At 45.7% G+C, this 27,557-nt stretch overlaps 2 protein-coding genes across 3 annotated transcripts in view; both read left to right on the top strand.

The window, feature by feature from the left end:
* Positions 1 to 280: 280 nt before the first annotated feature.
* On the top strand, positions 281 to 6,940 carry spns3 (SPNS lysolipid transporter 3, sphingosine-1-phosphate (putative)). The gene is made up of 13 exons (XM_087846757.1): positions 281 to 380; positions 937 to 1,183; positions 1,269 to 1,334; positions 1,543 to 1,679; positions 2,777 to 2,928; positions 4,260 to 4,326; positions 4,407 to 4,549; positions 4,639 to 4,779; positions 4,875 to 5,064; positions 5,389 to 5,454; positions 5,538 to 5,636; positions 5,720 to 5,882; positions 6,627 to 6,940. The coding sequence occupies exons 2-13, from the start codon at positions 958 to 960 to the stop codon at positions 6,695 to 6,697; spliced, it is 1,521 nt and encodes a 506-aa protein (XP_087702883.1). The 5' UTR covers positions 281 to 380; positions 937 to 957; the 3' UTR covers positions 6,698 to 6,940.
* An 11,976-nt stretch (positions 6,941 to 18,916) lies between these two features.
* Positions 18,917 to 27,557, top strand: part of spns2 (SPNS lysolipid transporter 2, sphingosine-1-phosphate) — a 59,262-nt gene continuing 50,621 nt past the window's right edge. For both annotated transcript variants that reach the window (XM_087847003.1, XM_087847004.1), the window contains exon 1: positions 18,917 to 19,339. In XM_087847003.1, the coding sequence (XP_087703129.1) occupies positions 19,108 to 19,339 (232 nt within the window). In that variant the 5' untranslated portion in view covers positions 18,917 to 19,107. The remainder of the gene's footprint in view (positions 19,340 to 27,557) is intronic.

The raw sequence follows: 27,557 nt of genomic DNA, 5'->3' as shown, positions 1-27,557 counted from the left end.
TGATCCGTTTGCTTTGCTGTCATGTGAGTATAAGGCTGTGGACGGTGAATCAGACTAGTAAAAAGTCAAATGAGTACATTTATTGCTTTATTTTGTGCTAAGTGTACTTATAAGAGAAACAAAAAGTGAAAAATGTCAACGATGTCTGGCTCGTCTGTGCCGTTGCTTCACTAAGACAGATATGTGTGAAACCCTGCATGAGCAACCCTCAGTGGGCTGGACCTGTCGCTAACTTAATATAACTCGAGTCGTCCCAAAACTGAGGTCCCTGTTAGCGTCTTCATGCCTCAGAGCCACTCAGTCACATTGTTCTCTCGAAGCTGCACATCTGTAGGAATGAGATAAGAGGATTTAAAGTAAAACCAAACATCAGCAAGTCGGTGAGTTCACCTGTAATTCACATTCTGCATGGTTTTAAATACGCGTATGATGGGAACACAGCTGTATTGTAAGATTACAGCTGTGCTGCAGTCATAAACAATGCTCTTAGTGTTGTCCTCACTCTAGTTGGGCTGACATATCTGAGGCGCACTGTTGCAGACGCCAAGGTTACATTTTTATACGCTTCGAATCGCTGTGTCTATTTTCTACACATGCATAAACTTCCTATAATTAAAAGATGCTTTAACCTTTCTGTCGCGGTTTTAAGAACTGAAAAAAGCTGCATTTAGAGAACAACCTTCTTCTCCTTTCTGTGTTATTTTGACACTTTTGCACAAATATCTTCTTGGTTGTGTAATTACTTTGTCATAAGGCTGTTTCTAAAGTCTTTCTACAGCTCGCATGAATCAAATCTGCTAAAAGCTGCATCGCTTGAACCTGAAGGCAGCGACTCAATGAAAGCAGGACTGTGTGTCTGCACTATATTGTTGTTCTTGTCCCTGAGCTCTGTGGAACATCTGTGCACGAGTTTTAACATTAGGTCATCTAATTCAGCTGAAGGGAGAGGTGCTAGCTATGGAGCCACGGGCATCAGTCACATCCTTCAAGGACATCCCGGTACGTCGATGGAGCCTGCGCTCCAGCTGCAGTCTGCCTTATGGCTCTTTTGCAAACAGCCTGGCGTCTCTCACACCCGACGCTGAGGAGAAACCTGCCATATCGCCCAAACGCGCCTATGTCACCATGTTTGTGCTTTGCTACGTCAACTTGCTCAACTACATGGAGCGGTACACAATAGCAGGTTGGATGATTTCTTTGTCGATACAAACTATTTACTGCTTCCAGTTGGGCGGGGCTCGCACTGAATGGTGTTTCTGGCCTTACAGGCGTCCTTACAGATATTCAAAAGTTCTTTGATATCAAGGACAGCACAGCTGGACTTCTGCAGACAGGTATGATGAAGCATTGATGGATGAATTTGTTTTGCTTTTTTTGTTTTTAATGTAAGTGCGTGGCAGACCCACGTGTCGTCAACTGTACGTACGATCAGGCACCTGATTACGCAGCGCTGTGTTTGGATACGGCAGCTTTCACTGATGTGTGTTTGCTGTGAATGAATGATGTCATTGAAAAGGAATAATTGAGTCCATCAATTTTCAGTTTTCATCTGCAGTTTTCTCCTTTTGGCCCCTCTCTTCGGTTACCTTGGCGACCGCTACAATCGCAAATACATCATGATTGGTGGCTTGAGTGTCTGGCTTTTGACTGCAACCGCCAGCTCTTTTGTCAATGAATCGGTAAGTGAGGAGTATTTTACAAGGACTAACAAAGTAACACAACTTTGCATTGCTGCGTTGTTCTAATTCATCACGTCTGTGGGAAAGGCCGAATTTCAACTTTTGACTCAGTGTTTGTGGTTCAGGGTAGTTTTCCATAAAACCTTCATATTACAGCTGCTTTGGCAGGAACAAGCACGTTAACCCAAAATATTATCTCATCTTCATCTTCAAGTCACAAAATAGAAGAGATGTGTTTAAGGTAATAACATGAAAAACTCCTAATTAAAACAGTTTGTTGATCAGACCACAGATTGATTTCTTACTGAACTCCATCAGCTGAGTCGTCCTCTGGTGAGGCAGAAACTGAAAGTCCAAGACGGTTAACCTGCACCCCGTCAGACAATCTGAATTATTAAATTAAAAGAATGAACAATTTGTCTTCATTAGGTTTAAAAAAACTTTATTGTCATCTGGCTCTATAGAAACATACCGCTGTGTCATCTGCATAACCACGCTGACAAATGTTAAGCTGTTTGATGAGGTTTCATCAGATCGAGACGTCACAAAAACCTGGTGTGCACAGGTTACAGAGTTCCTGATTTAAACACAGGAAATTCCAGCCCAGCGCGTTGGAGCATTTTCTAGTCTGTGGTATCAAAGGTTTCAGTGAAAATGAGGACGGCACAATAAGAAGCTTATTAAGTTAGTCTGAGGTGACCAAACTATGCTGGTGAGGAGGCCGCTGCACTCTGTAATCACACTGGAACTTATCAAGCAATTCATGTTTGCATCAGTGCAGCTTTTTCTACAAAACAGTCTGGTCTGTAAATGTTTGTGTGTTCATATTTGATATCCTTAGAAGTGGTTTAACTACAGGGAGAGACTCCATCACATTCAGCTGTAGTGTTGACAGGCGCAGAGTTACGAGTTTCAGGGAGGGGGAGCTGTGAAACTCAGTGGGGTCTGACATCATTTCCCATGTTTGTGTTGAAAATGTATCAGAGGTTTGTTGTACCTTATCTGCAGACTGCTTCTGCTGATGACTCATCGTGCATGTAACCATGTGCGGTTGACAGAAAACATGTTGAATATCTTTGATGTTTTTGTCTCTGCAGCAATTCTGGCTCCTCGCGCTGCTGCGAGGCTTGGTGGGGACCGGAGAAGCCAGCTATTCCACCGTCGCTCCGACCATCATAAGCGATCTGTTTACTGGGGGCAAAAGGAGCATCATGATCTGCATCTTCTACATCTTTATCCCTGTCGGGAGGTAAACAGTAGGGCTGCAACGATACACAAAATTCACGGTTCGGTTCGATACTTTGGTGTCACGGTTCGATATTTTTTTGATACAAAAAAAAATGTTCATGCCTTTTTAATTTGTCATTTATTAAAATTATAAATATATATTTTAACTCAAAAGTACAGTTTTTAAATTTAATGTTGCTGAAACAACAAAGTAATAAAAAATAAATCTATCTGATGGAGAAATCCCTCATCTTTGGAAAAGAGAGTTTATTACAGAGAAATGTCTCTTTCAAAATAAAAGCTCTACTATACGCTTCTTCTGGGCTATATTCTCAGCAGCATATTAAACATATCAGGTCCCCATAAGGAGAATCATGTGCTAACGGCTGTCTAAATGACTCGGGTAAAGTTTGTAGCATGCGTGCTTGTTGTTTTTGTCTGCTTCCACTTGTCTTTGCACGAGGATGATGTCGGAGTGAATGTGCAGTCATATTCGTTGTGTTCCCACTAGTGCTGTCAGCGTTAATCTGAAATGACGTTAACGCCACAACACGGCAAATCTCCGTTAACGAGCTACCGCGGATCGCCCCGTGCGTGGGGCTGGACGACGTCAACACGTTAACGAGCGAACTGCGCTAACGAGCTAACTGCGCTAACACACTAGTTCCCACCCATGTAATTGAGCATTGCTGGCACATCCGACATACTGTTTTACTTTAGTCCATGACGCGCTTACCTTCAGGGTCATACGTCACATGAAGACCAAAATAGTTCCAAACGCCAGATCTGAATGAGGGTGGGGGAGGTTCAATTTGCCATGTTGCAACGAGCTTAGCTTCTGTCTGCTAGCTTGTGCTGTGCTCAGTGACTCTGTGTTCGACTACTCTGCCTAGGCTGCACTGTCGAGCGCAGATCCACTGAGCGCTCAACACAGACAGCACCGTCAGAAGGAAAGTTGATAAAATAAATAAAAAATGTTGTATTGTTCATACATATGCGTACCGAACCGAAAGCACTGTATGAACGGTTCAATATCAATACGAGTATTGTTGCACCCGTAGTAAACAGGTTTTTTTCTTTTTGCACGCTTTAAATATTTCATTCAAATGATGCACTGCTGCTGCTGCTGCTGCACAACTGAAAGTGTTGCTGAGTGTTCAGTGAATGTTTGGTAGGTTTCTTCTCACCACAGTGGTTTCGTGTGCAGAGCTGGTGTTGCACTCAGTGATGACCCAGCAGTGACTCTAGATTTAGGTGTTGGCCCCTCCCCCGTCTTAATCTCTCACTTGTTAAGATGTCACATATGATATGAGCTTGTTTGTGCATCACGATCACACTATTGCCTGTTTGCAGTGGTCTCGGGTATATAACAGGGCGAGGCTTTGCATCTCTCACAGGGGACTGGCACTGGGCTCTGAGGGTGAGGACATTTTTCTTATTTACGATGCAGAAGTGCGCTTTGATTCAAAGTGATGCTGGATTATTTGCCTCTGTTCTCAGATCACACCCATCATGGGCGCAGTGGGACTCATTTTGATGATCGTTTTATGCCCCAACCCGCCGAGAGGTGCTGCAGAAACCCACGGAGAGGGTGTGACGGAGCAGAGCTCTTACTTGGAGGACGTCAAATATCTTCTGAAAAAGTGCGATTTATATTTTAGCCTTGCAAGAGTGAAAAACCCAAACAAATGTGTTTCTAAACAATTTCGTCTTCCTGGTTCTCTGACCTCAGCAAAAGTTACGTGTGGTCATCGTTGGGAGTGACGGCCCTGGCCTTCCTCACCGGGGCGCTGGCTTTCTGGCTGCCTAACTTTTTGTCCCGAGCTCGTGTCTATCAGAAACTCAGCGACAAAGCAGGTGACTCCTCGGACAGGTACAGCATGACCTCTACCCGACGTCGCTTACTTGCTCCAGCCTGAATCGGTGCAGAGTTTTGACCGTACTGTGTGCTCTCTTCTTCCTGTGCAGTTACATCTTTGGTGCTGTAACGGTGGCCACGGGCATTCTGGGCGGGGCTCTCGGCACTAGTTTATCCAGACGGTTTAGGGACAAGGTGCCAAATGCTGATCCGCTCATCTGCGCCGTGGGCATGCTTGGATCAGTGCCGTGCCTCTTTATCACCATCTTTGTGGCATCAGCAAGCATTCCCGCCACTTACGTAAGACAGAGCTATCCTCTGGCTGAGCGCACCTCGAGGTGGTGACGTTGTTGGTTAGTCACAGCTTTAGTTCAAACTGTGATATTTAGGACAGAGCATCCTTTAATGGTTCATCTGGCAAAATTCAGATGGTTTGGAGTTTCTCAACATGCAGCAATAGGTCCAAACGTCAAAGAAAGCCTCCTTTTTCTTCTTTCGTTTAAATTCTAGTCACAATGTCAAAGGTTCACATTCAGAGTAGAGCAGTTAAAGGCATCGGCTGAAATAAAACATGGTGATCACCTGTTACGACTGAAAAATGACTGTTTGTCTTGAACGTTTCAGGTGTTCATTTTCTTGGGCGAGCTGCTGCTCTCGTTGAACTGGGCGGTCTTGGCTGACATCCTGCTGGTGAGCATCAATCCTGACAGTAAAAAACTCAAAGTGTCGGCTCAAACGTGACGTGTCCCTGTTGCTCGTGCTTCTCGCTTCAGTATGTTGTCGTACCAACGAGGAGGGCGACAGCGGAGGCGCTGCAGATTACAGTCGGACATCTCCTGGGTGATGCTGGGAGCCCTTACTTGTTAGGAGTGGTAAGAAAGAAGCAAGCTTTAGGAGATCATCTGTGATTCTGTCACTGATCACTAACACCGATTTCATACCTGTACCGGTGTAGATCTCTGATGCTATATACCCCGGGAGCCCCGACAGGAACTTTGACAGTTTGAAGTACAGCCTGCTGCTGTGCCCCGTGGTCGGGATTGTCGGGGGAGTGTTTTTCATCATCACTGCCGTCTACATTGCTGAAGACAGGAAAGCAGTGCAGCAGCTGCTTGGAGGTAACACAAAAGACACAAACACCAAAAACTAAATGTTGAAGCAGCTTCCGAGTTTTAATTTGTGTAAAGACGCACAAAAAGTTGTCATTTCTTTTGTAACATGTGTCCGTGTGTCTGCACAGTGGTCCTCTGTTCAATCACTAACTTCAGATAGCTCCTGTCCTCACGTTACGAACACATGCCCTCATGCGGGTGGCTGTAGCTCAGGAGGTAGAGCAGGTCACCTACTGATCGGAAGGTTGGTGGTTCGATCCCTGGCTCCTCCAGTCTGCATGTCAAGTATCCTTGGGCAAGATACTAACCCCAAGTTGCTCTCCGATGCATCCATCGGAGTATGAATGTGTGTGAATGTAATTAGATAGCACTAAGTATAGATAAAGTGCTTGTGAGAATGTGTGTGATTGGGTGAATGTGGCATGTTGTATAGAGCGCTTTGAGTGCTCCGAGAGAGTAGAAAAGCGCTATATAAGAATCAGTCCATTTACCATTTACCATCTGCACACATGCTCCAATAACACTCAGAGGAAGAACTGGGCCACAGCTGATAAAGGACACGTTGTGATCCTCGTTTGTCTCATTCTTTGCGTTCTGCGGCTAAAGGCTCAAAGCCGACTGTGTCAGCTCACTGAGTAGCTCTGCTGTGGTTCTACGTCTCAGATCCTTCATCAACCAGTGTGGCTTGCTTAATTTAGCATTTTTCAAACGTGTGTGTGTGTGTGTGTGTGTGTGTGTTTTCGTCACCAGAGGAACCCCAACCACCGCAGCATCCTGCACCTGAGCCCTCGGTGGAGCTGAGCAACAGGGGAAATGTGTAACGTCTTGCACAACGAGTCATGCAATGAATGTAACGTTAAGTTCTGAGCCCTGTTACAAAGACAAACGGCTTTCAGTCTGCAGTGTTTAATTTCTTTAACTCGTCTTTGTTTTTAAACGAGAATCTGTTTCAGTTTTCACCTCAGTGTAAGTTTGTCACATTGTTACCTCACAGCACTCTGCAGTAGACTTGAAACGTGAACGCAGTTGTATTTGTAAATGTTGTTGGTTATATTTCTATTAAACTTTCCAGCAAAAACAGCTCTCGAGTGTTGCTGAGTTACTCGCGCGTGCTTCAGTCTGCCGGTCGAACTAAAATAATAAACTGACACTAAAATCTCAGCATTTCAAAGTTAAAGAAGACGTGTCATTGACGATACTTCCAAGGATCATCACTGAAGTGACTCACTTATTTTTAATGCAAAAGAGGAGTATGTGTGGTTTGTACGGTGCAGCTTAGCTGCTCAATTCTGTATTCTGTCTACTGACCAGCAGGGGGCGACACGATATACAGTGAAAATGATATAAAAGTATAGAGAGCAAAATGTGAGTGTTGTCTGTGTTATTAACAAGTACCATGAGTGTCTGGTGTTGTTTCTCAGTCAGTCGACCCTCATCTGGTTTAACCCTTTAAGACCTACCATAGAACCAAGTCCACCAGAGCTTATATTATATGTTTACATGCTGTGGAGCCATTTTTGGGAGCATTTCAAGTTGCTATACATCAATACAACCATTACAGCCCAGATTTTAATAATATGTCTGCATTAAGTGCATAGTAATTACATAAATTGCAAAAAAGTGCAATAAACTACAAAAAAATTGAAAATCGTTTTTGTTTTTTTAACATATATTTCTAGTTAGAGAAATTTAAGAGGCTTATCCCTCAAAACTGTAAATACAAAAAAGTTGCACAAAATAGTTTCCCACCACAGGAAATGTATTTTGAGTGTCTTCATAGTTTTATTTTTGAAATACACCAATTTTTATATACTGCAGGAAAAACGAAAATAAATATTATGATGCAAATTTGCAAAAAAGCAGCATATGCATCAAAATAAACTATTTCCAGCAGTGCAATATGAGTCCTAAGCATCCCAGAAACCACACAGAAAGTCATAAAGTCAAAGATAACTTTTAAAAACACCAGTATAGGCTCATGAGGCCCTGATGGTAAAAAAACTACATTTCTGCAAAATGACATCACTTCCGGTTTCGGGCAGGTCATGGCGGACATGCGGTAGTTCGCTCTGACGTCTAATCCAATGTAGGAAGTGTTATGAACAGCTGATCGGATCAGCAAAGCGTGTTTCTGGAATATTATGTTTTTGTTGCTGCAAGTGCTTTTTATGCAGTTTTTGCAAAGTTATATGTGGAAGGAAACTGTGACCGAGGACAAGCTGATGGCATAAGATGTAAGTACAACTCCTCCGGTTTCATATGCAAAAAACATTATTGCGCTAGCTCACGTGGTTGCAGAGCTACCGGGATTTAAAAGTAGTTACGCAAAACAGAGCGTGCTGCTCTGACCGGTTTTAAAGGGTTAAAGAAGAAAAGCAACAGCAACATGGTGACGGGCACAATGCTCAAACCAAGACTTCAGGACAGGCCATCATTTATATACAGTTGATAGTATGGTCCAGTGGAGGAATAAATGGACGATTGGTTTCATGAAGGAAAGAAGCCGAAAACAAAACTCTGTCATAAAGTATTTTCTGCTTTAAAACAAAGAAAAAAGCAAAACAAAAATGTTTGGATGCCTTTCAGAGAAAATGCTTCTGTCTGACATGAAGCAGGAGCCTGAAATAATAAGTATGGAGAGAACTCGGTGTTCTGTTAGGCCGTTATCCATCTAGTTTCATGTTCTTGATGACTGATGATGATATGACTCCAAAAACGTGCCCAAGTATTCACAGCGAGCATCGTCACATTAACCAACATGCAGCTGCTCCTCTGGCCCTAATGAGGACCAGGAATGAGACCATAAAATAAGCACATGATGGATTTAAAGATGGAGGAACAACATCCAGGCTGAACGCAAACATAAATACTGTGACAGCTTTGGTTGTTTAACAAAAAGCTTTCCAGTGTTTGTCCACTAGATGGCACCTCTGCATTATTCTTAAAGGAGGAGGGAGTCTCCTCCATCAGTATGGATTTAGCAGATGTTCACTGAGACCTCGTGGACCTGGCGTGGAAGTGTTCGTGTCTGAGCGCACACAGTGAGCAGTTTTACTGTACTGATGCAACTGTGGGTAAATAAGCCTGTTGTTGGGAAACCATTTGTAAGTCGGTGTGTCACCCAGCCTGGCAAAGTTTCCTTTAAGGCTGATATAATGGTAAATAGACTGATTCTTATAGAGCGCTTTTCTACTCTCCCGGAGTACTCAAAGCGCTCTATACAACATGCCTCATTCACCCAATCACACTCATTCTCACAAGCACTTTACCTATACTTAGTGCTTTCTAACGACATTCATACACATTCATACGCCAATGGACGCATCGGAGAGCAACTTGGGGTCAGTATCTTGCCCAAGGATACTTGACATGCAGAAGGTGTCCTGTGGTCCTGAGCAGCAGACGTGTTTGTGTCCTGTGCATTGTTGGGTTTGACGTGCTGTGGAATCTGACCAGTTTGCTTACCTGGTCGGTGCTCAGGGCTCTTTGTTTGCTCCCTGCTGCCTGGAGAAGCCAGGGATCGAACCACCGACCTTCCGATCAGTAGGTGACCTGCTCTACCTCCTGAGCTACAGCTAATCACTGACAATGTGAATTAAGAGCAAACAAAGAGCCCTGAGCACCGACCAGGTAAGCAAACTGGTCAGATTCCACAGCACGTCAAACCCAGCAATGCACAGGACACAAACACGTCTGCTGCTCGGGACCACAGGACACCTTCGATGTCTCCATCTCAACAAGCACCTGCTGTTTGTTCCCACAAGAGGGAGCTACACAATAGTTTTAATGGTTCTGATGATGCAGCTGGTCGTGTATATGTGCAAATACACAGTTCACTAATTCACTTTTGTGTTTTGTTTGCGTAGTTAATGTGTCAGGCCTCAACTGCACAGTTCAGCAGTGTAATACAAACCCACACACCTAATGGACATACATACAGGTTATGGATCTATATATATTCATGCCATACACAAACATATTTTTCATCCCTGACCGGTCGCAGCAGATGGCCCCGCCCCTCCCTCATCCTGGTTCTTCCTGTTTTCCTTCCCACTGTCACCAAATGCTTGTTCATAGGGAGCCTTCAGGTGACAGCTGTGATTTCATGCTAAATAAATTGAGTTGAAGCCGCCGTGCTGCAGCCTTCCTGTGTGGAGTTAGCACGATGTGTGCATGCATTCTCCCCGGCTACAGTCACACAGGACATGCATGTTTGGTTAGTGGGCGATGCTAAGTTGCTGGATGTAGCTGATAAAATGAGAATGGTCCGTCTGTGCCGCTTCCTCGTCACAGTTGGGATAGGCTGCAGGCCTCTGTGACTCAGACGTGCAGAAAACATAACACACTGAAGAAGGAATGCAGCTTCACAGGTTTGGGCACTGACACTGTAGCATCCTCCTTTCATGGATGGTTACACATCATACAGTGAAGGCAGGTGTGGTGCTGAGGTGTGAAGGTGAGAGGAATGCAGCACAACCACAGTACTGTCCACCAGTGCTGGACCTGTAATCACCTCTCTCTGTGTTAGAGGAGCTCTGTTGCAGACATGGAGTCCTCCCCCAGTACTGTGTGTGTGTGTGTTGGGGGGGGGGGGGGGGGGGACTATCCCAGCTGCCATAGGGCGAGGGGCGGGGTACACCCTGGACAGGTAACCAGCCTGTTGCAGGTCCATTACTTACACCCACATATTTGGAATCGGCCCACTGGCAGCAAGCCTTTGGAAAGGTGGATTCAAACCCGCGACCTTCTTGCTGTGAGACCACAGCGCTAACCACCGCTTCCCAACTTGCCAAATCCTAAACTGGCTAACTGTCTGACCTCTGTCGAGTTCACGGAGCATGATGGGTGCCGACGTTCAGTGTAGCCCAGCACAAACAGGGCTTCATCACCTACGCCAGCGCCGCAGCGTCAGTCGGTTTCAGACGGCTGCTGCAGAGGTGTCTGCTCTGCCAAATCCTAACTGCTGCATGTCTCCGTTATTTTGAACTGGAGTAAATCATGGAGGAAGGTTAAAGGTCACTGGCCTCGTCACTTTCAAGTACAAGGTCACGCTGTAGTTGGGCTGCGTTGTCATCATATTGGTTTATCCCAGTACTGCTGCTCACGAGAACTCTTTTAAGGCTGATTTATGAAACTGTTTTCACCAAACTTACAAACTGAAATGAAAGGTGGAGTTCAGGGACATGGATTCATTGTTCAGGGTGTCACTGAGACACCGTCCTTTTGTTTTTCAACATTTCCGACTTCAGCCGTGTCTGCTGAGGGAATAGAGCGGCGGCACGACGGCGCACGCTGAATAACAAGCCGACGCACACTGAGAGGTATGTGGAAAACATTCTAGAGTTCAACCTGTAATCAAACACAATGGGTATTGTGTGGCATGTTTGAAAGCACTTTATCTGCATACCTCTCAGTTTCCCCCGTCGACCCTGGCTGTACAGGAAACTGTCACAATGGCTAATAAATTGCACTGGCCAATCAACGCAGGAGCCGGTGGCTGTTGTGGAGCGGATACAGTCGGTGTTTACTCAGGGAGCGTTTTGCACGCTCATACATGGGAGCAGCTCTCAATCAGAATGCTGACGTGATATCATTATTCCCCAGAAATGGCTCGTGCACATCGCGGATATGTCCTGTAACTGAGGAGTGGGCTTATCGAGCCTTCGCTTGTGTTATTCTCACCCTTCCACCAATCAGCTGCAGAGCAGCGATAAGAGGAGTGAAGCCACATTTCTGGATGTGAGGTTGCACTCGCTCCTTATCTCCAGCAAACTGCTGCAGTGTCCTGACATCATAGAGAGGAAGAGCCCTCTCCACCCTCTGTACTGTCCCTTATTTGGACAATTACATCATATGGGCCCCTCGTGTATTTGGCCCAGACGAATATTTCTGATTTCGCTGTGAGGCGGCAGCACAGTCATTATTAGGACAACTATTGATACGATGCCACCGTGTTCTGAGAGTCACTGGGTGCTTCTTGGGCGGGTTACACAAGCACAAAAGAGATGTGTTGATTGGATTGTTTGCAGGCGCGGGGGGGGGGGGGGGGGGGGGTGATAATCCACACAGGAGCACACGCATGCAGAAATTCAGAAGTTGTGTTAATTAACACAGTGGTTGTGTGACGGTGCCATAAACGAAGGAGAAATACTGATGTTGCAAAGGTTGATTTTTAGGGGTCATTATATTTGCGTCATGTGAAGGAAGTTGCCTGTTCATGCAGCAACATGCAGGAGATGGAGCCATGAAAGGCCTTTGTGTGAGCACAACACAAATGTGGAGTGCAGAGGAAATGCAGCCAAATCTGAGGTTTTCCCGATAATGACACATGCACTGTTTTGGTCCTATGTATTTAGCATTCCTGCTCCGGAGGCCTGCCGGCCACTGAGCTGAGGAGAGCTGATTTGCAGACTTACAAAAGGGTAATTACAAAGATCCGTGTAACCTATAAATATGAGCTGAAGTACCACACAGACCTCGCTGCCTCCGTCACACAGCAGCTCCCATTTTCCATTTAAATGCACTGCGATTGGTTTTTGTGCAGGAATGCAAACGAACAAGATCAACACGACGATGCTGAAGTGCACGCTGGAGTCTGGCTGATGTCTTCCCCTCATACAAATCAGCTGAGACGGATGACCCGGGTCCAAGGATTCCAGCTTGGATGGAGCTGCTGCATAAATTATTCAATGAGCAGATAAACGAACGTCTCTGCCCCTGAACACTATATTTAGTCACTGCTGTCTCTCTGCCACCTGCTGCTGCACTTGCACAGCTCAGATCAGACGTCCGAGGAGGGGAGACATCAGCCCAGATCTGCCCAAATCCCCAGCTGCTCTGCTGCCAGACGCTCTGCTGCTGACTTTGGGAGGGCAGTCGCTCCTGTAAGCTACAGTCAGGGACAGGCGGGCCACAGGTCAGGAGGTCAGAGCGGATGAGAGAAGGTCAGAATGGCAGGGCCAGCACCTCAAGACGGGCTGAAGCCAAGACGGCTCCAAAAACAAATGTATGTGAGGGGGGGTCCAACGCTGCCAGATATCAGCGAGGAGGACGCGAAAGGCACAGCTCAAAACACGTGTTAGTCCTAAGATGGATCATGTTGTTAAAAACAACAGCTCTCACACACAAACCAGACACTAGCTCTGCTTTTAATATCAGGCCTCAAACGTGGATCAGGTGACCCTCCCTTAGTTATGCTGCAATAATTTCAATTCAATTTTATTTATATAGCGCCAAATCACAACGTCACCTCAAGGCGCTTCATAGATACAGAGAAAAACCCAACAATCATATGACCCCCTATGAGCAGCACTTTGGCGACAGTGGGAAGGAAAAACTCCCTTTTAACAGGAAGAAACCTCCAGCAGAACCAGGCTCAGGGAGGGGCGGGGCCATCTGCTGTGATTGGTTGGGGTGAGAGAAGGAAGACAGGATAAAGACATGCTGTGGAAGAGAGACAGAGATTAATAACAGATATGATTCAATGCAGAGAGGTCTGTTAACACATAGTGAGTGAGAAAGGTGACTGGAAAGGAAAAACTCAATGCATCATGGGAATCCCCGGCAGCCTACATCTATTGCAGCATAACTAAGGGAGGATTCAGGGTCACCTGGTCCAGCCCTAACTATATGCTTTAGCAAAAAGGAAAGTTTGAAGCCTAATCTTGAAAGTAGAGATAGTGTCTGTCTCCCGAATCCAAACTGGAAGCTGGTTCCACAGAAGAGGGGCCTGAAAACTGAAGGCTCTGCCTCCCATTCTACTTTTAAATACTCTAGGAACAACAAGTAGGCCTGCAGAGCGGGAGCGAAGTGCTCTAATAGGGTGATATGGTACTACAAGGTCATTAAGATAAGATGGGGCCTGATTATTTAAGACCTTGTATGTGAGGAGCAGGATTTTGAATTCAATTCTGGATTTAACAGGAAGCCAATGAAGGGAAGCCAAAACAGGAGAAATATGCTCTCTCTTTCTAGTCCCTGTCAGTACTCTTGCTGCAGCATTTTGGATTAACTGAAGGCTTTTCAGTGAGTTTTTTGGACATCCTGATAATAATGAATTGCAGTAGTCCAGCCTGGAAGTAATAAATGCATGAACTAGTTTTTCAGCATCACTCTGAGACAGGATATTTCTAATTTTAGAGATGTTGCACAAATGGAAGAACGCAGTCTTACATATTTGTTTAATATGTGCGTTGAAGGACATATCCTGGTCAAAAATGACTCCAAGGTTCCTCACAGTGTTACTGGAGGCCAAGGTAATGCCATCCAGAGTAAGAATCTGGTTAGATACCATATTTCTAAGCTTTTCAGCGCCGAGTACAATGACCTCAGTTTTATCTGAATTAAGAAGCAGAAAGTTAGCGGCCATCCAAGTCTTTATGTCTTTAAGCTGTCTTAGCTGTTTGACAACTACTCTTTCAAGGATTTTTGATATGAAAGGAAGGTTGGAGATTGGCCTATAATTAGCTAAGACTGCTGGGTCTAGAGATGCTTTTTGAGTAAAGGTTTAACTGCAGCCACCTTGAAGGCCTGTGGTACATAGCCGATTATTAGAGATAGGTTGATCATATATAAGATCGAAGAATTAATCAATGGCAGGACTTCTTTGAGCAGTTTTGTAGGAATGGGGTCTAAAAGACACGTTGATGGTTTGGAGGAAGTAATTATTGAAGTTAACTCAGAAAGATCGATTGGAGAAAAAGAGTCTAACTTAACATCAATGGTACTAAGAGTAGCTGTAGATAATATTACATCTGTGGGATGATTATTGGTAATTTTTTCTCTAATGATAAAAATTTTATTTGTGAAGAAGTTCATGAAGTCATCACTAGTTAACGTTAAAGGGATGGTTGGCTCAAAAGAGCTCTGACTTTTTGTCAGCCTGGCTACAGTGCTGAAGAGAAACCTGGGGTTGTTCTTATTTTCTTCAATCAGTGATGAGTAGTAAGCTGTTCTGGCTTTGTGGAGGGCTTTCTTATAAAGCAACAAACTATTTCTCCAGGCTAAATGATGATCCTCTAAATTTGTGACACGCCATTTCCTCTCCAGCTTCCCATGATGACGATGCTTCTTCTTCACTCCTTTGCTCTCTGTTCTGGTAGGTGGGCGCTCCTCCCTCAGCCTGGATCTGCCTGAGTTTCTGTCCTCTTAGCGTAAAGAAATAAGGATTATTCAGAGGTCTACTTTCCTACTTGGACTACACAGTTCATCAACTCTGTTTGTTTTTAAATGTATATTTAACTGAATCAAAGAAAGAGATGTTTTAAAAGTAAAACTTCTAGTTTCAGTCAGAGGACAACTGGACACGTTGTTTAGGGATTTCTGTCTGGGCTTTATTTTTAAAGCAATAAAATACAAAGCTACAGCTCTGTGCAGTGGTAGCAGATGTTAACTAAAATGTCCTGCATAGGTCAGAATGATCAGACAGAAAATGCACAGCTGCTCATCTTTGCTCAGCTCAGTCTGATGCACAGTTTTCAAAGAGACGCTGTTTCTGTCAGTCGAGGGAGGAACATGTTCATCGTGCGTAAACAGACTGGCAGAAAGCATGAAGTACACCTTCACAGTGATTAAAAACAACAATCGAGGGATTCTTCATGAGCACAAACGCTGGAAGTTTAACCAAATAATGTCCATTACTTTCTTCTTCTTCTTATACTTTGTGGGTTCTTGTGAACTTCGTGGGCTGAAAGACGTGAAGATGTGTTTACCAGAAAAACAGCTGAGAGACACACAGCTGATAGACATGTGTCAGTGGGACATTTAAACTTTAGTGGCCCCCACATGTTTCATGTTATCGTCCCGCAGGCGCTGGGTGCAGCGATTAGTCGGTTATCTCCCATCCTGCACTGGAGGCTCAGCCCTGAGCGTAGACAGGAAGGAAGGCCGGCGCAGTGACTCTGTGGCTCCGAGCCACACGGTAGAATAATGCTGCAGATAGTTGTGGGCCCACCGAGCCATTCTGCATGATGGAAAAACACACAGGATCCCACAGACATGACCAGCATATCAAACACGTGCCAATGAAAGGGGGAGCGGGGGCTCCAGAGAGGGAGACGGGAGCAAGTCTTTACCAGGGATCTCTCCTCTGATCTTCTAAACCCTCCTCATAAGGCCACTGGCTGCTCTCTTCCTGCATCCTTCACTATACTGCACGTCAGTCTGCAGCGTTACAAGCAGCTCTTCTGTCACTTGTCTGGATAAACACGTCAGGCTGCAGATTTTGCATCATAGTTGTTATTTTAGACATCAAAGTGATCAGGAAGTACATGTGTGACTGCTCAGAAGTCCTGCAAAACAAATCTAATGACTTAAATCAACAAAACAAACAAACAAACGAAAAAATGCAGGTCATCTGGTGCACACAACATCCTGCCAATGCCAAAAAGCCCAAGAGCACAGCCATACAAGCCTCCAGCCTCCACCCTCACTGACGCCAGGATTCATCCTCCCTCATCGTCTCCATAGCGATCTGACCCCACGTGCTGATTGGCGATTAACTGGTTTGATAGCTCTCATTTTCACATCAGGTAGATCAGAGAACAAAACCTAATCGTTTACAGGCGGTTCAGAAAACAGCTTACTGGCCCGTGTCCTCTCTGGCTTTAACTAAAATGAAACTACACCTGACAGGAACGCGCCCTCACCGCGCCCTCAACGCGCCCTCAACGCGCCCTCAACGCGCCCTCACCGCGCCCTCACCGCGCCCTCAACGCGCCCTCAACGCGCCCTCAACGCGCCCTCAACGCGCCCTCAACGCGCCCTCAACGCGCCCTCAACGCGCCCTCAACGCGCCCTCAACGCGCCGTCTTCCCACTGCATCACTGAGCTCTGTCCTCCTGTTAAATCAACAAACGTCTTCTTGCTCTGCGTCACACCTTTCTGCTAAAATTCCACATGTCGTCGATCATGGTGGGGACACGCTGGGATTCCTGCCTGGAAAAAGTCGGACTGATGCTGTGTACACAGTAGGATGGTGAGAAAGACGCACAGAAACACTATTCAGGATCGTGCTGCAGGACCTCCCAATCCTTTAGACGCAGGTACTTTTCCTTTTTAGGCAACAACTCCTCATGACCTCCTGAAGGCAGACTCATCAAGGTGTGAGCCCAGTTTTTAGGGCTCCAGCATCTTCTTCAGTGTGTCTGAAGCTGTCGTTGTGTCTTTTGAAGCCTGTGTAAAGTTCCTGCTCTCACTTTAGCTTTTTTCTTTGCCATCGTCTGACGTCGGGCACAGACGGTACAGAAACTGCTGAAACAGAACAGAGCCAGCTGCAATCTGCTCCTCCTCCTTCAGGCAGACCAGATGTATTACTTCCATCCCTTTATTCTGTAACCACTCGGGATGCCACACACAAACAGATCCAGTATTAATATTCTTCCAGCTTCCTTCTCCATCACCGTCCTGTTCTGAGAAGCTATTTGGGAGCAAAGAAGAGGATTCACAAATAAACAACACTTGTAAACAACCAGCTTGAAGGCATCATTAACTCTCACTCATAAATATGTTTCCTATTTTCTTGATGAGATGAAATGATGCAAACCTCAGAACAATCTGACTGACTGGTGTTAAACTAACACCCAGTTTGACGTTGTCACATCACAGAGCCGTCATTAGCACCACGCTCCAGGTTCCTCCACTTCATCTTCCACCCACACTGCTAATACATCCACGTTATGTGGATTGGTGACTCGCCTGGTGCCTGAGGGCAGGGATGCAAAAGCACTTAACTACTATATAGAGTGAATATATATGTGCACAGGTGAGTGTGGCTTATCATCTAAAGAGCTTTCAGCAGTCAGAATAGGAAGATACCATATAACTGCCAGCGAAGAAATAAATTGCTGTTGTGGATTTCTTCATTGCAGATACGATAATCGTTTATTTTCAGTGTCATCCAGGATCTGTCGAAACTTCTTGGCTTATCTTTTAAGCAAACATCTCCCAGATGTGTGCACGGCATTAAAGCGAGCAGACCTTTGAAATTAGGACGATAAGCAGCTCAGACTCAGACGGGCCAGCAAATTGCTCAAAGGATATTTTCCCTTCATTTTCAAGCTAAAAACACAGTTGTAGTCTAAGATTTGACACAATGGGCCGGATGAGGCTCGATGACATGCAGTGTCATGGAGAAAAGGTCAAAGACTTCGCTGAAACTCTCATTTCTCCATCCTGCCTGCCTCAACAATGAAACTCCGCCTGCACTAACCACGGATAGAAAAAGGAGAACAGTCTCATGTATACAGTGTACAACACAGAGGGGGGGGGGGGGGGGGGGGGGGGGGTTTCCTTCTGTGGTGCTGGATTATATCTGCTGCCTGAAGTCAGGTTTGTGGTGGGGAAAGCCCTGTAACCAGTTACTGAGTCTGGTGACCACTTTAAACAGAACACGTGTGTCTGGACACTTAACACTCACACAGGGCTCACTGTAGTTTTCTGCAAAGAGAACAGATACACAACATAGTTATAATAAAGATATGAATGATAAATGAAATAATAGCTGCCTAATTCATAATCAGCAGTGAAAAGCTTGGAAAGAAAAGCAGCAGTGCTTAATTATAATAGAGAAATCATTTCATGATCAGTCTGATCTTAAACACGCTGCTTTCTGTATCTGTGGCAGTTAATGAGGATCGGAACTAAGTCGATCTTTTGTTGACACGTTAGAAACAAATACAAGCAAGAAACACAAAAACAAACCTGGAATATCAGTGCGCGCGTTTATTTTACGACCATTTAATGAACATTTAGCACACCGAGCCCTAAATATATCTGTGCAACATTCTTCACTGACCTACTTTTATTAGCCATAACTATTCAGTAATAATAACTGACATGTTTAAATAGAAACCTGGTTTTGCTCTCTCATACATGCGGTGAAATAAAGACATAAATAAAATCATTCCCAGCGCTTCTTAGAAATAACAGAGTCAGTATCAGGTGCGGCTCCATCGCTCGCTGCAGGTTTTCTGGGGGGTGGGGGGGCGGAGCGTAACGAGGAGATCTCCCTCCTCTTTAAAAATAAAAAAAGTGCGGCGCGCACAGGCTGTCCGCTCGCTCTGAGAGAGATTATGATCCCGAGAAGAGCCGCTCCTGCGCTTCAGCACTTCCACTGCGACTAGTTCCATCAGAGAGCTCCGAGCCTCGCTGAGTCCCGTCAACTATCTTCTCCTCCGTAGCCTCCCTCCCTCTCCTGCCTTCTTCTTCTGCGCTGGATCTTTCGTGCCAGAAAATGTGCGTGGAGAGCGATGGATGCGAGATTGAAGGCTGCAGCAGCTCGGATGAGGTGCGCACGCTGTCGGGCAGCATGAGTCCCGGACTGAAATCCAACCCGGACCTTCACCCCTGCAGACCGGGGCAGAAATTCCGCGCCGCGCTGCTGAAGTGCCGCTCACCGGCCGCCGCCGCCGGGATCCTCAGTTTTGGGAACGTCCTCAATTACATGGACAGATACACCGTAGCCGGTAAGAGAGCTGACTCTGTTTCATTGAAATCACAGCGTGTTTTATCATTGATCTGACAGAGAGCAGAGCGCCGGTCTGTATTCTCTGAAGTGATTGTGCGCTAATTGTCCGTGGGCTGCTCCACTCGCGGAGCGACCAGCCTTACCTTAGCGGAGACGGAACAATGGGCATGCCCGAGCGCAGTGGACTATCTGAGACCACAGTGCTGTAGATTGGTCCCTGTCAGCGGTGATTAAATCAAACACGCCTTCTCTGTCGCTCAACAAAGACTTGACCTAAACGGCTTTTCTCCCTCCTCGAGGTCTCTAGATTATTGCGGATCGATCAATTAAGGCGATCGGCTTTCCATCCACGGGCCGAGCCCGCCCCATCAGGCTTACGCACCGAGCGCGACGTCGCTGATGTGTCAGAGGCATTTAACAGTGGAAGACCAGCAGGGAAGAGAGCGAGTGTATCACTGCGAAGGGTCGCTGCTTCCTGGAGAGGTTCAGTCCAGCAGCTGTAGCCCGGGTCCAGCTCGAGGTGTGATGCCGCGATGAGGCCATGTGCTGCTGATCCTGTTGGTCAGCGCGTCCGCATCTCCTCACTGATCCAGAGCACGTTTCATTAAAACGCAGCGCAGATGGAAATTAAGGCCGTAGTGATGTGAAACTGATGAATTGTTTGACATATTAGATGTTAAAACAAAATCAAGATATTTTAACTGTGTTTTGTTAAAGCTTCTGAATAACAGAAGTAATGATTCTGTATTTACTTTAAAGCTCGGCTTGAATGTTACATCAGACCAGGTCAACATTTCTCCTCTTTATCATTACAAAGCTGATTTTTACAGTGAGCTGCGCTCAGGTGTGGGTGGCGGCACTGAGTGGGTTAAACATGCTGCAGCATGAGGATAGAGGGAAGTGTGTTGAATGGGAGAGAAGCTCTTCTCTGCATAGGAGTGCGTTTCCTGGTTAAAGGGCAGCTTTCTATTGCTGCTGACTACTTGATATGGTCACACATTAACCGTCCACCTGAAAATATTTGGGACACTTAACTTTTTTTAACCCTATCATATCTAAAGCAGTTGGCAGCTCCTGTCACAGAGAAGGAGGGGCTAATTCAAACAGGACAGCGTGTATTCAGTCATCATCCCCAAGGCTTTAGGGCCAGTCTGTCAACTGTGGAGCCACAGAGCCTCGGGCGCCTGGCCGATCATCTAGACAGGATGGTTTCAGCTGCACAGCCTACAGCCACACCAAGAATGCACTGATGCACAGTGGCATATCTAATCTTAGCATCTTGGAGCTCAAGAAGCCACATCCTCATCCCCTGTCATGGGTGACTCAGCACCCCTCTTACAAGATGAACCTCCTCATGTTTTGTTCAGAGGAAACCTTCTAATAAGGAGCTCCGGTCCTATCTGTCCCTGTCATTTCCATCATGATCCCATGTCGGATATTGACAGTTTCCACATGCAGAGCCGGGCAAGAAAATCCTCTGCAAAGCCGAGGATCTCGGAGCGCTCGCTGTGCTGTGACAAGTGGAGGAGTGAGTGGAGAGGGAGGAGGAGAAAGTGGTAATAGGGAGGAAAGGGAATGATAGTGCTAGGGAGGGGTGGTGGATGCAGCATCTTTGGCTAACTCACGCTGGAGAGAGGCTGTGTTTCGAGCATGTGGTGCAGAGGGGGGGGGGGGGTTGGGTCCTTTCCCATCGTTTGCCACCTGAACAGTTTTGCATTATGCGTGGGCAACATGTGAGTCAGACCCTCACACAGAATGAGGACCATGCAGCTGATACAGCATCAGCTAATCTGCCATTTTGCTCTGTCTGAGCGATGCTGCAGTAAAGGAGGTGGAAGCAGCGCATCTGTTGGCAGCACAGTGTTTGCTGGAGCATGGGGGGGTTACATAGAGCTCTGTGATAATTATCATTGGAGATGCCTGTTATTGGTAACGTTTATTCGATTTTTTCTTACTAAAATAAAACAAAGTGTCAGCTCCGCGAGCAAGTCCTTCTTTCCCATCATCTGTCTGCTTCTTTTCCTCTTTCAAATCCCGTCAGTAGCAGGTACCCAAAGCTCATCCCAGCTCCCAGATCTTAATGTCAATTAAGCAAGCATGAGCGCACTCTCACAGAGGAACACACACACACACACACACACACACACACACACACACACACACACACACACACACGATGCTCTCCACCATTTCAAGAGGAGCTGAATGAGAGCAGTTGTAGAGGGAGGGGCTGCTCGCTGCAGCGGCGTGCAGGCAGCGCTGAGCCAGAGCGATGCCGTCCCCCCGACCATCATCAAAAGCTCTTTGTACCAACACTGCTGCAGCGTGCGTTTGTGTGGATCACTAAAGCATTGTCACAGACACACAGGGCGACCGTTCGAGACTCTGATGTGCAACAATGATGGGAAAGTTGCAGCAGCAGTGTCAGAGACGCTTTCTGTTAATCACTCGTGTACGAGATCAAACCACACACGCACGTAAACTCTGGGTTTGACTTATCCAAGATGATCGTAAGAGCCACAGACGCAGGGAGACGTCACCGTGTCTGTTCTTTTACACGAGGTTCTGGGTTTGAGAGATTTAGTGCCAATATGTTTTACACAAGACTTGTTTAATGGCACCACTTTGTGAGCAGGAACAGAGAACAAAGCAATTATATGAGACTTGAGCTGCTGCACGTCGAAAGATCTCAGTGTGGGGCTGGAGTCGCTGGAGAAGTGTCATACTGACTTAAAGGACAGATTTCTGTGCTGCGACTGATTTTACACTAAATGTTCTGTAACGTAACCTATCCACGAACCGTTCAGCTTCTCCATCCTTTTAAGTGCTCTTGAAATGCTTTGTCAACATTTTCTGCGTTGTAATGTGGTGCGTTTGGCTAAGGATCATCAAAGCGCTGCTAACAGTTCAGATTCTCCAATTTCCACATTTCTGTGTGGAATATGCAAACGTACAGAGATCTGGTTTTTGTCAGACAGACTTACGGGCTGAGATCCAAGTGCAAACAGACCCCGAGGAGAGTGCGATTACGTTTCAGTGGGTGCTGAACAGAAGAAGGGTGTGAATGACGGCCTCAGGCTCTGTGCAGCGAGTCGGACTGTCAGGCCGATGGTTCAGACCCGACCCGATGCGCTGCCTCACAAGCCTGCTGCTGTTTCCACAGACCGGGAAGAAACTGGGAGTGACTGGGACATTCAGTGGTGTCCTGATGAGGCCGATCCCTCACTTCTCACAGCGTCTCAGAATACCACTGTGGAGGAAAACGAGTCCCGACGATACAAGATTGGAGAGGAGGAGGCAGCTGGATGAGTTACGAGGCTCTGGCTGGGTCACTGGTAGTCTGGCCTTTGGAGGCAGTCATCTAACCCCCAGCCACTTATATTCCCTTTGCTTTTTCGAGCACATAAGAGCTTTGAGATTTACACAGCTACTCTATTTAATTGAATTTAATTTGAGGTGGCTTTGAAACCTTAAATCCTGGTGTTGGTCCCTCAGCAGACAGTCCGAGCTCCTCGACAGCTTATCATGAAGACGGGATTAGGAGGTTTTTTTTACTAAGAATATGAGGATATGTGAGGCAGACATGCAGCACTTTAAGTTATTTGCTTGCTAATTATTTAAGCTCTGATTTGTGTTATCTGTAGCAAGCCCCTCGTGTGCACGCAAAGGCACAGTTTGCACGGTAAAGACCACAACCTAATCTGTGCAGGCAGAAGTGTCGCAGAGCCACAGATTAAGATTCAAGTCAAGCTGTCATTTCAAGACTTCTTCAAATCAGGGGTGCATCCCATTGGACAAGTGCGAGAAGTGCCCGGAAACTTTTGGCATTTTGCATTTAGACACAGATGACCCTTTGGTAATAATCCTCTTAAGGCCGTCTCTTTGTTAGACGGTAAAAAGGACGAGCGATCTATCCAGTCTGACTGGCCAGGCAGATTAATTCCTGTTAGCTTTGTCCAGCCCTCCTTGTTAACACCGTCCACTCGGGCCCGAGGCAGCACTCTGCATTCACCACTTCACTTTAAGCAGCGACAGGAAGAATGTTTCTATTTTCAACGACCTAAACGGCTCTTTCTGCTGAAAATGCAAGAAAGAGCTCCACTTCCAGTTTTACAGAGTCTGGAAAAGAAGGGAAGTGAACACAGTGTAGGTGTCTGTGAGTTAGAGAGATGTGAGAAGAAATTAATACTGCTTAATATCAAAGTAGATAATGATGCAACCGTGCGCATTGTCTTTTTAAAGCCTGTAGTAGAAACATGACACAGCAGATGTTCTCAGCAGCTGAAGCGCTGCAGTAGAAAATGTCAGGATAAGGAAGCGTCGCCTCACGACGCACTGTGCAGTTTGTGAGCCACGTCTCAGTTTAGCTGTCGGTTGTCTCGCCCTGCACCCTGCACTCATCTCCCTATTTTCACCCTCTGTTGTTTTATAGCATCGCATTAAAGGTCCCAACAATAGCAGAGGCATTAAAGAGATGGAACGGCCTCTAGTAATTTACTTTATATGGTTGCCGCATCTTTCTCGCCACGCTTTTTCCATCTGATCTCGAGCTGTTTCGAATTAGACGGAGCTGCACTGTAACAATTCGAATCTCTTTGAAATGAGGCTCCGTCATTTCTGCACATTTTTGACTGTAAGTCGAACTCCACCACAAAATCTGGACATAGTTTATTTCACTGTTGACAGCAAAATATTGATACTGTTCTACAGATGTTCAGGCGTCTTTAACAGCTACATGACTTCCTATACTGAGTGGACTTTTCCAGACTGGTTTCCCACAGATATCCCACTAATCTTTTTTTTTGCGTCTATATCCTAGCGTGCCGTTCCCTGTGCTGTGAGAAAACAGTCTGTGTGTTCTTTAGGCTCCGATTTAGCCGACGTCTGTAATAGTAACCGATGGAATTAGACAGAACTTCCTCCTCGGCCTGTGGAGGCCCTTTCATGTGGCTGTTCCAGATTTTACCATCAAGTAGACAAACTTCCACCCCGTGACCCCCTGAACCCACTATTTCATGGTCTCTTTTGGGGAACTCTTTCACACCTCCTCTCCATAAAGCTGTTATTTTGGCATTAGCCCGACTCGACACCCTGCATCTGTCATCGCAGCTATGAGGTCATTATAGATGTTGCATTCTGGGGAGGATATTTTTATGCAGTGTTGCCTATTTAGCAGAACCAGGGTTTAGAAATTGTGAGGGAGGTGGCATGAGGAAACGATACTGCATGTGGTGAAAGGGACGGTGAATGTTGGCGCTAGAAACAACTGGAGGTTTTTTTCCTCCATGCTAGAGCATTAACAGGACGGCTGTAAAACTAATAGACAAATAAAAGTACTAAATTAAACAAAAACTAAATTAACCAGTTTTCAGTTTATTAACAGGTTACTTGCTACCTGAATGTTATAGCTCTTACCAGCCTAGCATGCTAGAGAGCATTAATAGCTTCATATAGCTAATTAGCGGTAGCAATGTGTGCAGAGGGCTAATTAGCATATCTTTACACATTTTACTAACAGGATTTCTAAACTGATATTTTTTAACCTGTATTTGCACCAATGCTTTTTACAGCAGCACATAAGGTGCACCTAATTAAAAAAATATAATATACACTAAGTTAATGATGTATTTCAACACAAAGCTTGGCTAACAAACTAGTAGCTTCATCACCATAGCCGCAGCTAGCTAGCTTCAGTATTCCATTGTGCCTCTTTTTGTAATGTAAAGCACATGTAGCTGCTGTGGTGTCACCCATTTGTTTGTAAAGTTACATTTCGAAGGCTTGAGAGTTTTCACCATCAACAGACAGGAAAATATCCAAGTGAGAGCCAGTGAATATATCCTGAATAATTCTCTCTTATGAAGAATCAGCAAAATTTACAGAAATGGTCTGAATGTTTATTCAGTCTGACCTAAAATGACTGTGAACCATAAACTCATCAGCAAAGTGTTTACTCCGGTTAAGTCCCAGGCTCCTTTTCCCATACGTTTATATCACTGGAAATGTTTTTGCAACCACATGTATCGCACCACGATGGCTGTGAAAATGAATGCAGTTTTATTCCACTTTCACATTTTGTCTGCAATAATTATAGTGGTTGTTGCATGTTTAATTTGGCCTTTATTATACAGTGAAAAGCAGAAAGAAGAGAGCAAAGTGGGGAGAACAGGGTGCAGGAAATGGTGTGGGGTCAAGCTGTCGCAGCTGTTATAACGGGATTAGTTTAGTTGGTACGACTGCAGACCAACGTAATCACTGACCGGAGGAACTCTTGTATCTGATTGACTGCGAGTGTCACAAAGACGGAAACTGACCAATCTTTAACTTCGGCGTGACTTAGACTTGCTGAGATTGTAATTTTAACGTCAGAACTGGAAAACAATTGCTGATCGCTAATTTGAGAAACGTTTATTACTGACAGTCTGGACTAACTCTGCTGCCACGAGTTCAACGCGTACAATGTTTTTAATAGGATCAACAATCTGGGGACGATTTTACATACAGTTCATTTTTATCTCGACTTATCTTTAAACGTACAGTAGTTTGATGAGTCCACTGGTGAAAGCTTGCTGAGGTCTTCATGTAACCTCTGACATGTAAGTCCAAGCTGTAGCCTGATGATTGCTGACCTCCCCTTTGTGTTTGTGGACACAGGGACCAAGAGGAGGTGGTTTCTTTGGTGCAAAGGGTTTGCTTAAGATTACAGCCCTGAGATAAACACATCATCTGCTACGTTCACGGTTTTTTAGGAGGGAAAGAAAAAAATAAGACACCATGAGCAGAAATGTGAGTTTTCTCCCAGTTTGTGTTGCACTGTTTCCCAGCACTGAAGTTTAGATTGTGCCCCTCCTTTCCTGTGTCATTATCTGAGGAGATAGGAGTGTTTACCTGATGAAATGCTGAAATTTGTCTTCTTGCGCAGATGGACGGATTACAGGAAGGAGGGAGGAAAGATATGAGATGGGTTGCGTACTTATTTGAGATGCTGTCAGAAAACAGTTCGTCCCTGTATGGATGCTTTCCTCACTCCCGTGCATTCCCCGTCTCGGGAATAGCAGGCTTACGGTCGAGCTGCTAAAATTCAAATGTTTAATACATAAAAATACAAAAACACACAGAACCAATGTTTTTTTGAAAGTTCGTCAGATGACCGACCTTTTCACCGCTAGCCTCACGTTTCCCTTCCCTGCAGAAATAACAACACGAAGGGAGAAAAACAGCAGCACAAACCGAGCAAAGTGTTTGTGTTGTGAAGGTCATATTCAACCGCTCCCCTGGGATCGGTGCTTTGGCTGAGGCGAAACATGCAGTGAAGAAATGGAAATAGAAGTCATCGCAGTGCGTTTGGTGACGCTCACAGATGATGAGCATTGATCAACAGAACAAAGGAATCTGTTAGATATGATGAAACTGCGCCGCGACACGCCGAAATTGGATTTTCTCTCACACATTAGCACGTTGCTGTTCAGACGACCGGAGTCTCATATTGACCTGCTCGCTGTGAAAGCAGACCTACGGTAATATTAGCTCGCAGCTCCTGGAAGCTCCCACAGCTGATTTTGACTGTTTATTTAGCAGCACTTACATTTAAAAAAGGCTTCACGAATATGAGGCTGTAAATGGTAAAAGCAGTTTTAGCACGTCGTGTGTGTGTGTGTGTGTGTGTGTGTGTGTGTGTGTGTGTGTGTGTGTGTGTGTGTGTGTGTGTGTGTTGCCTCACATGTTTTTTGTTTGTGGATATGTGTCATGTGTCAGGGCTGGATGAGATTGCAGCAGATTTTTCATTACTGCGTTTATGGGGGGAACTGCTCTGGAATAAGGGTGCTGACCTCTGTCAAAGTTTGAGTTGATTCCCGGGGTCAGAGGTGGGCTCGCTAACAGCGCCGAGTGTTTCTTTTCTACATTTGGGATCAAGTTCCTCTGAGCCACGATCAAGAGTTGGGAGTTCGTCTTGTAATAGGAAGGTTGCCGACAGTCTCGACAGTCTCGGTCGTTGTGTCCTTGGGCAAGACACTTCACCCGTTGCCTACTGGTGGTGTTCAGAGGGTCCGGTGGCGCCAGTGTCCAGCAGCCTCGCCTCTGTCAGTGCGCCCCAGGGTGGCTGTGGCTACAATGTAGCTGCCATCACCAGTGTGTGAATGTGTGGATGACTGGATGTGTAAAGCGCTTTGGGGTCCTTAGGGACGAGTAAAGCGCTATACAAATACAGATCATTC

Source organism: Neolamprologus brichardi, chromosome 10 (genome assembly GCF_056152115.1).
Source record: "Neolamprologus brichardi isolate AB-2024 chromosome 10, ASM5615211v1, whole genome shotgun sequence".
Lineage (NCBI taxonomy): Eukaryota > Metazoa > Chordata > Actinopteri > Cichliformes > Cichlidae > Neolamprologus > Neolamprologus brichardi.
This window is presented reverse-complemented; position numbering and strand designations above follow the sequence as displayed.

Coding starts and splice junctions, on each gene's coding strand:
- spns3 (XM_087846757.1), top strand. CDS start 958: ATGGAGCCACGGGCATCAGTCACATCCTTCAAGGACATCCCGGTACGT. Junction 1,335..1,542: donor AGCTGGACTTCTGCAGACAG/GTATGATGAAGC, acceptor ATCAATTTTCAG/TTTTCATCTGCAGTTTTCTC. Junction 5,883..6,626: donor AGTGCAGCAGCTGCTTGGAG/GTAACACAAAAG, acceptor TTTCGTCACCAG/AGGAACCCCAACCACCGCAG.